Source organism: Lygodium microphyllum, chromosome 18, assembly GCF_053477565.2.
Source record: "Lygodium microphyllum isolate KBCC chromosome 18, Lygodium_microphyllum_v1.1.10, whole genome shotgun sequence".
NCBI lineage: Eukaryota > Viridiplantae > Streptophyta > Polypodiopsida > Schizaeales > Lygodiaceae > Lygodium > Lygodium microphyllum.
The window spans coordinates 95,737,532-95,746,612 of NC_141152.1; the positions used below are offsets into that span (position 1 = coordinate 95,737,532).

General features: G+C 43.7%; 1 protein-coding gene across 1 annotated transcript; it reads right to left on the reverse strand.

The window, feature by feature from the left end:
• Window positions 1-734: 734 nt before the first annotated feature.
• LOC148021168 (putative potassium transporter 17) lies at window positions 735-7,434 on the reverse strand. Its single transcript, XM_087699004.1, has 10 exons — window positions 6,900-7,434; window positions 6,438-6,796; window positions 6,122-6,339; window positions 5,704-5,931; window positions 5,504-5,554; window positions 5,126-5,386; window positions 4,878-4,930; window positions 2,502-2,868; window positions 1,940-2,414; window positions 735-1,839 (listed from the first exon to the last, which is right to left on the reverse strand). Exons 1-10 carry the CDS (start codon window positions 6,930-6,932, stop codon window positions 1,362-1,364), a joined length of 2,523 nt encoding a protein of 840 aa, XP_087555130.1. The 5' UTR covers window positions 6,933-7,434; the 3' UTR covers window positions 735-1,361.
• Between the last annotated feature and the right edge of the window lie 1,647 nt (window positions 7,435-9,081).

Here is a 9,081-nt window from a genome sequence, read left to right on the forward strand (position 1 = left end):
GGCTTATTGAGGAGATAAGCTTTCAAGACGTTGTCTCTTTATTATGAAATATTCTAGTAGAAGGAGGCCGACATGTAGATAGCTAAATTAAATAAACTATACACATTGTAGAGATATAACAACCATTATTTCTTGAGTATTCCAACAATACATAAGTAGTCAATAACAACACCTCTACTTATACAATTCATCTATAACTTCTAATTTTAAGTAGCATTCAAAAGAACCTTGAAAGGCTTCTCAGTGTATTAAAGGCTTTCACCATAACAAAGAGACATGGCCTAGCTTATATATTTTTGAACCTACTAGACAAATCAATCTTTCCTATGCCTTAATTGATGGCTCAATTGAATGTTGAGCTCTTCAATAAACATGATGCACTTATATACTTATAGCACGTGGGAAGTTTCTAATGTGGAGCTTTATTTCTCATCTATTTACATGCAAATCATCTATTTGCTCCACTCATATTTACAAATTGAGTTGCTAAGCTTGTCTTTAAAACTACATGCATGAATACTTTCTATAGGACTCAACATCGACACAAAGTCTTCAAACAATTAGGCCCTTCAAGGCAAGATGTCTTTGGGTTGCAATGCCAATTTCATAGTTGTAGCAAAGCATATTGCCTCCTATCTACGAGTAAAGGTTTTTTATGCCATAAAGATGATTTAAAGTAAAGTTCGTTCAAAATACACTTTATGTTCTTCTATGGTTGTAAATATAGAGTAAAGGTTTTTTATTCCATTAAGACAAAGCTCTTCAATAAACATGATGCACCTATATGGGCATGACATGTGGACACTATCTATTGTAACAATGAAGAGCTTCATTTCTCTTCAATTCGCATGCCAATAATCTTTTTCGTTAGCTTGTATTTACAATTTGGACCTCCAAGCTTGTCCTTTGGATTTGATTGTTGTTTGGTTGTCACTAAAGCTGTATTAGCTTCGGTTGAGAGACTCTAAGGGTTTAGGTTGGAAAGAAAATTCAAAATTGTAGATGATCGAGCGACTCTCTATCTCTTGCATTGAGACGTATAGTGGGGATAGATGATGTTAATAGTGAGTGAAGGGGTGTGGATGATGGGAGACGATATACATATACATAGCTTGTGACGTGAAGATGATGAGATTAAGAGAAACTATCACGCATAGCTTCACTTTGTGGGGATCTTAGAAGTGAAGACGGTGTGATATGCTTGCTTATCTCCTCGTTAAAAATAAAGCTACCTGTACTTTGAAAGTATGGTCAAGAGTCTGGGCGTGACAATACCCTTGGATGGGAAAGGATTAGTGAAGGTGTGGTAGTGGTGATGGTAGTGAAGGTGTGGTGGTGGTGGTGGTTATGTCGTGATCGGATCAGACGGTATAGAGCATGCTGATCTCGACGAGGTCGGAGGGGGGGACGGAGCGGGTGAGGGAGGCGGCGGGGGAGGTGCTGTTGGAGTAGAGGAAGCGGTAGATGATGTCTAGGAAGACCTTGCGGAACCAGTAGCGCAGGCCCTTCTTCATGGTCACGATCTGGGTCCTGCCCATCAGCAGCACCGGGCCGCCCGCGTCCCGCTGGGCCGCTTCCGCCAGCACCGCCAGGCACGACTCCGCGTGGGCGTCGCCTGCCGGGTTCACGTAGCCGCCCGCCACCTGTAGGTCGGCGTTGCGGATCTCCGGCAGCAGCTGCAGGACATCTGGCGGTAGCGCGCTGATGGACTCCAGGTAGAGCCTGAGGCTGCGCACCAGGTTCTCCCAGAACACGCTCCACTCCAGGCTCCTCTCTTCCGCGTAGCCGTAGAGGGCCACGCACCTGTACAGTCCCGTGATGCCCCCGCAGCTCGAGAACCTGCATGAAACACAAGATCCGGAGTTAGTTTGCTCTCATCAAGTTGAGTGAAAGAATAAGTACTAACCGCTCCACCATAAGGTCATGTGCTTTTATTTACCTGAAGCGTTCATTATCGGCGATCCAAGGCACCTTAGTGTAGGTCACAGTGGTGAAGACAATAATGTTGTGTAAGGATCGAATGTTCTTGAGGTAGTGCTTCATGAGAGGTGGGATGTCATTCTCAAAGTCACAATAAAAAATGCAGAGGCCAGGCACACGCTTGATGGCATCCGGGGTGGCTAGCCAAGAGCCTAGGGCATCCACACTTAGCATGTTGGCCTTCTCATATGCATGGTGCTTGGTTCGCCCATACACCCATGTGTACATGATGAGCCCAATGAAGATGGCCACCACAAAGGGTAGCCAGCCTCCCTGTGGTACCTTGCTCAACACAGCTGACACATACACCCCCTCAATAAATATGTAAATTGTGAAGAACACGAGCACCAGGTATATGGGCAAGTTCCACTTCACTACCATCACTAAGCTTGCGAAGAAGGTTGTGATGAACATCACGAAGATCACCGCAGTACCTGATATTATTGGTCAAACATTTAATAACCAATCATAAGCACGGGTAAGCTTGCAGAAAAGAGGCAGAGGTAGGTTTTCAGACGTACCGTAAGCATTGCCGAGGGCCGTGACATCACGGAAGCCCAGGACGACGAGCACGCAGAGGACCATGAGGAAGAAGTTGACCTCAGGGGAGTAGATCTGACCCTCATGGCGCTTGGAGGTGTGGACGAGCCGGACTTTGGGGAAGAGGTCGAGGGCGACGGACTGCTTGACCAGCGAGAAGCAGGCAGAGATGAGGCACTGGCTGGCCACGATGGCCGCCAGCGTGGCGATGGCGAACATGGGCCAAAACACCGCGCGCGGGATGAAGTTGTAGAAGACATCTTGGTTGTCTAGGTGCTGCGTCAGATAAGCGGCCTGTCCCGCGTACGCCATCACATTGGACGGATACGCAAACAAGGCGAACGCAATCTGCACAGCAACAACCATTCACGTCCAATTTCTTTTATTTTTATTTTCCTCTTTTCTCATAAGACACACTTCTTTGTTATTATTAGGTAGAGTTATACACACACACGTAGATATATACATCATTATACACAATGCATAAACATAGGCTCACATCAATAAACATAATGGATGCACGGAGACATATAACATGTTTTGGTATACGCATACATGAAAGATTTTCAACTTCTTTCACACAAAACTCATAAGGATATGAATTAGACGAAGCCTACTAACATCACTCTTGGTTATCTTTGCTATTTTACATTTACTTGCTTTTGTAACAATAGCAAGTTCACAAGTGATTATTAATAAATTGTGTTAAACATGGTATCATATACTGTAGTAAACTAGGCACATCATGAAAGGATGTTCAAGTGTTGAGATCTTCCTACCTAAAGGCATACTTTAAAGACATATGCTTTCTTTCCTAGCCCCTCTAAGTAGTGAAAAAAATACATAATGACAAGTATTGGTATCTCCCTAGCTCTTAGAGTTACAATCTTTAAAATATATAGATTCAATATTCTATGGGATTCCTCATCCATGCAAAATTGTCCAAGGAGAGACTACCTCAAGTCAATATTCTCAATCAATGCAACGTCTTCTACCCACATTTGAAATTGTTCTAAAAGGCTCTACCTCCAATGTTGTCTTGAAGAAAAAAAAGGATGTGTGGATCCTTTTGGCATAGGAAGCAAAAGCCTACATCTTGCATCACCTTTACAACCCTATTATTAGCAAGGAAGTTACATGCTATCACGCTTTAGACATGGAAGTTCAATCTACAAGAGGGGGTTACCATCGAAGCATTCCTAGTTCTCTTTTTCCAAGTAGAGACCTTCCTAAATGGGAACTTTTTCTTTCACTTTTCTTTCACTCAAATTGAACAAAACATGCTTCCTTTTGTGGAGGTTTGGAAATCTTTTGTAGTGCTACAATCTCTTCCACAAATCCATGTTAACAAGTTTGGTCACGCTCCCTTAAAGTTTGTTGTGGATGAGGCCCAATCTTCCCTCTTGTTAGCAATTGTTTCAATAAGCAATGTGGCTTCTCCTATCAAAGAAAGGGTGATAAATATGTAAATAATAAGGGCCTTCTAAAAAACTAGTTACATGCCCTTCCAATTTCTTTTAAAATGAAAAGGGATCTTGTTTAAGACCTTCCAGTCTTCCAATTGAAAAGCTAGGCCACCTTCATATTTGAGGCACGTATGACAGATTGCTTCTCTTTTTGGGGCACCTTTCTTATATGTGCGACTGGCCCAGACCCTATGTGCTTAGCTTGGCATGACGGTGGCACGCTATGTGTCATAAGCCCAAGAGGCAAGAGGAGAAGCGGGTAACACTAAAGTCAATATTCTTTATCATTTTCCTCGTGAGACTAAACAGACAGGACGTGCACGACGCATCTATGATCTATGCAAATCCGAGGACGACAGACATAAAATCATCGGACATCGATCGAAGGCTCGCGCTGGGTGACGGTCTCTTCTCGGTTGACGGTACAAGAAGAAGTGCACTGGTGCAGATTAGACTCCTGCCACGCGCTTAGTCACTATTCGCACTTGTCATTATAATTTTCGTAAGTAGGACAGAAAAAGAGCATATCACACGGTGGAAACTTGACCTATTTGACATCCGAAATGTATGTCTGATAGGTCTCCTTACTATGTGGCTGTGCCTGTGTCTCCTTGGAAAAGAGACACGAGACTCTCGGCGACAGATTCAGAAGACGCCTCCTGGGAATCCGTCGGAGTTGTGCCTTCCTTGCATTACAACAACGGTGAAGGCTATATCTGCTTTCTTAATTTGCTCACCCGGATCTAGTGAATATTCTCAGCAGATTCACGAGAACGACGGGAGAAGACTACAAACTCAATTATTAATCTGCTCACCTACTTAGCTTTCAAAAAACGTTATAATAATCATGGACGAATTGAAAGCCACCCATCAATTTAGACTAGTATTTACCTGCATTGACAGTCTATTGAAATGTCCCAGATCGGCGTACATGGCCTCGGAACCTGATCGTATGTAATCAGAAAATCAATATATTGAACTGATATGCAGACCTAACTACAATGATTATAGGTAACAATTAACCCTTAGCTAGCTTGAGAAACGATTAGCTCGACATTTTATGAATAATAGAAAATAACATTAGCTGACGGGAGAGGGGGGAGAGAGAGAGGGTGTATGTGTGCGCGCGCGCGCCATACTGGTGATGCAGAGAACAGTGCCGGCCAGGACTCTCCAGCCTTCCTGCTTGCGGCGAAGGAAGAAGGCAGGGATGTAGTGAGGCGAGAGGGCTTTGAAGATGCCTGGGTAATGAACAATCACGTTATATGCCCCGATCAGACCCGTGCTCACAAACCACGCCACCACTATTGGCGAGAAGAGGAACCCCACCCGGCTTGTCCCGAACTTTTGCAGCATAAACAGTGCAATAAGTAGCACCGCAGTTATAATCACGATCGAAGCTGCATTCATTACGTCAATCAAAAAAAGATTACCATATAGCTCACAGCATATATGATCGAGAATCAAGCTAATCATTTAACCCTTAGAAGAAACGTTGAAAACAATTTTCTACCTACATTGATTCAGAGAACTGGAGGCTGTCCTGAGTCCATCCACAGCTGAGAGAACTGCAGTTGAATTAAAATGGTCGGCAGTCCATGTCAGAGTGGATATTACAGCATTAGACTAATATGTTATCGAAACTTGAGCCAGAGCTGCAAGAAAGATGGTATGGTTTGATCAGTTTGTATATGGCATCCAAAAGTAGATAAATTACCTGAGATTGCAGGCGTGAGTATGCCATCGCCAATCAGCATGCATGCTCCCATCATAGTGACTACAAACAGAAGCTTCTGCACGGAGCTGCTTCTCTCAAGGTATCGAATGGTTCGGGCCTGTAGCGACTCAGGTTTCGGGTCGACAGTCTTCATTTTCTGCGGAACACGGCCATAGCGTGATATGTTGGCGTGTTTGCAAAGGATGGAATAGAGGGCAAAGGTTCCGCCTGCCAATGAATAGAGACCTTCTGGAGCACATGAGATTGCCTATATACATATACATATACATATACATATACATATACGAATGCACTTATAGCTGCAAGACTTGTAGCTCATCCCAATTACATATTAACAATATCAAACGATGAGTTACAAACACAGTGATGAGTATCGAAGTGGAGTATAATGAAGTACCTTCACCCTGGTCGTCTGCACGGAGGATAATTAAGCCATACTTGACTAACGAGATGAGGGTGAAGGTCCAGAAGACGATGCTGAAGATGGCGACATAGTCATGCTCGGTGGGCTCGTGGAGCTTAAAGGAGGAGAAGACGTAGAGGGGGCAGGTCCCAATCCCGGCGTACACGACACCCAGGGTCTGGTAGGAGAGGAGAAGGGTATGCGACCAGCTCCTGCTAATTCATGAAATATTGATTAAGTTTCTCTGATTAAGGGACTGGGATTATGGTTAATTCCAGTAGCTTCAAAGGTTAAGGGATCTGACTATTACCGTTTGGCCTTGGGCGGCTTGTTAGGTGCAGCCGACGTGCCCTTCTTCTGCGACGCTTCGTGCTGCTCGTCGTAGACCGTCGCGCAGTGGTGAATCTCGGGCGTCGATTCGGACCTCGAATAATCTGCACCGTCGACATTCAGATGCATCGGAATCGTGACCTTCGAGTCCATTCTGTCCGCCGGAGGCGTCATCGTTATATTGCTTTCGTTGCCGTTCGACGTCATCCAACCATGATCATCACTAGCGTCCATGGCGGCTGCCGTTATCTGCATCATCGCGGCCATTTGCCTTACCTTTGCCTTAGGTAATAGGCTAACGTTTCTGGCTTCCACCGTCAGCAAGCTGCTCCTGCGGGCCTATATTCATGATAATCGGGTTATTTCATCACACAACCAGCTTGCTTAAATTGGCTCCAAAGTAAGTATATTGTATACAAGTAGCAGCAAACTAGAATATTACTCTTCGGATCCATACGTAAAAGGTCGATGCCATGCATCTTCCTTGCACAAGCTGCAAAAGTCATGCAAAAAGAATCCTAGGATACGAGTGTCAATCGGAAACCCTAGCACTGGGAGGTACGATTCTGGCTGGGCTAGACTTGGGAATACGACACACACAGCCAACTACTGTATAACAACTACATGGGGCGCAAGTTGAGGGAAGGGACACACTGTGTGTCCAATCAGCCATGGACTGTAAAGGCCCTCTTCAAGGCTGCAACAACCTCTCTCACAAAAGGCCTAGCCATGAGTTGCAGGTCCCTTAGCTGCTATCTACTACTACTACTACTCAGCACACATCTGTTTTTCCATCAAGGCAAAGTACGAGTCGAATAGTGGAGGGTCTCGAATACCGGATTATTTGTTGAGGGGAGAGCTGTGCACACATGAGCTGAGGGGGTCGATGCAATTCGTGATACAAGCTCTAGATATCACCTGAGTAGCTGCATTTATATAGCATCTGGACGGGCCCCGGCAAACTACAATTTCTAGGGTAGTTTCACGAATGTGGGCGTCGGCCGTCCAGGGAATTAGGTTTTATTTTGGAGCTAAACAGAGCTAATCCATGACATTGATCACACCATTCGAGCCGCCTTAATGGTCACAGAATTCCAGTTCTAATTGGCGTGTGTAACGTGCATTGTACCCTGAGAAAATGGTTTTACTAAGATTCTCCTTTCTTTGCGGAGCACACATACTTTATATGTGCTATATGCCCAACGATAAGATTTGAGGACCCATATAGGTTGACCTCATTCGCGTAATATACATATTATACATAAGAAAGAGCAAAAGCGTGCGCTCTCTACTGCGAAAAATGATGCAGCGGGATGTTAGATCATGAGATTGGTCCTACCAACTAGGCCCAAGGGGTTTATTCTAGCGACTCGATGCGAGAGAGAGGAGGGGGACTATTCCGTATTTTCAAACTATTCGCTTACATTGAACATCGTTATCCTACTACATGATACATCGTTCATATTGGTGACCAGCCAAGTGGAGTCATAATCAATATTACATATTACATCATAAATAATTTTGTAGTAATTGAATATTTGCTTTCATCAAATTTTATAGTTGAGAGACGCCCAAATGTTTGTGACCATGGATTTTACAAGTGGTGTCACTACATCGTCCATCTTGGCAACCAAGCAAGTGGAGCCATAATCACTCATACATCATACATCATAAATGATTTTGCAGAAATTGAACATCGGCTTTCTTTTGTAATCAAGGGGCGCCCAAATGTTTGATCATGGATTTTACAAGTGGTCTCATTACATAGTACATCTTGGTGACGAGGCAAGTGGAGCTAGAATTACCATTACATCATATATCATACAAGGTGCCACACTGGTACTATCATACAAGGTGATGCATTGCCTGCCAAAATAGAACCTGTGACCTTGGGTTCAACCTTGGGTTTACTACATCATTTTGCTACAACTTAAGCTAGCAATTCTTAACATCAAATAGAATTTTAAAATGTGAAAAGTGAAATTTATTGAAATTGCCTATGACCTTGGGTTCAACCTTGGGTTTATTACATCATTTTGCTACAACTTAAGCTAGCAATTCTTAACATCAAATAGAATTTTAAAGTGTGAAAAGTGAAATTTATTGAAATTGCCTATGACCTTGGGTTCAACCCTGGGTTTATTACATCATTTTGCTACAACTTAAGCTAGCAATTCTTAACATCAAATAGAATTTTAAAATGTGAAAAGTGAAATTTATTGAAATTGCTTGTCATATCATTTTTACCCACATGCTTGCGGTCACTTGGCCAATGACTAGGTAGCACATTGGCAACTCTAATCAATGCAGCCTTTTTTACAGCCTAGTAACAAACCTAGCATATGGGTTGCCCTGCAGCAATTCTAACGTATAGTGAAGGTGGCAGCTTCGATTGTATCTTCATTAATGTTCCTCGGTAATTACCCAATAAGTCTTTACACTATTACAAAGTCGGATCTAATAATAGTAAGAAACCATTCCTTAAGAACCTCTCGAGTCTCGGGGCTCGGATATTTCAGTATCAAGACACACACACACACTCTCTCTCTCTCTCTCTCGCGGCTCCTATCAAGTCTCGAGACCCTGCCCCCCCCCCCCCACCACTCTCTCTCTCTCTCGACATC

Bases quoted from the DNA above. Each gene is read 5' to 3' on its own strand.
- LOC148021168 (XM_087699004.1), bottom strand. From the start codon at position 6,932: ATGGCATCGACCTTTTACGTATGGATCCGAAGA. The intron at 5,387-5,503 runs GTAGGTAGAAAA...TAATGAATGCAG, and splicing joins CTCCAGTTCTCTGAATCAAT to CTTCGATCGTGATTATAACT. The intron at 2,415-2,501 runs GTACGTCTGAAA...CAATAATATCAG, and splicing joins GGCCCTCGGCAATGCTTACG to GTACTGCGGTGATCTTCGTG.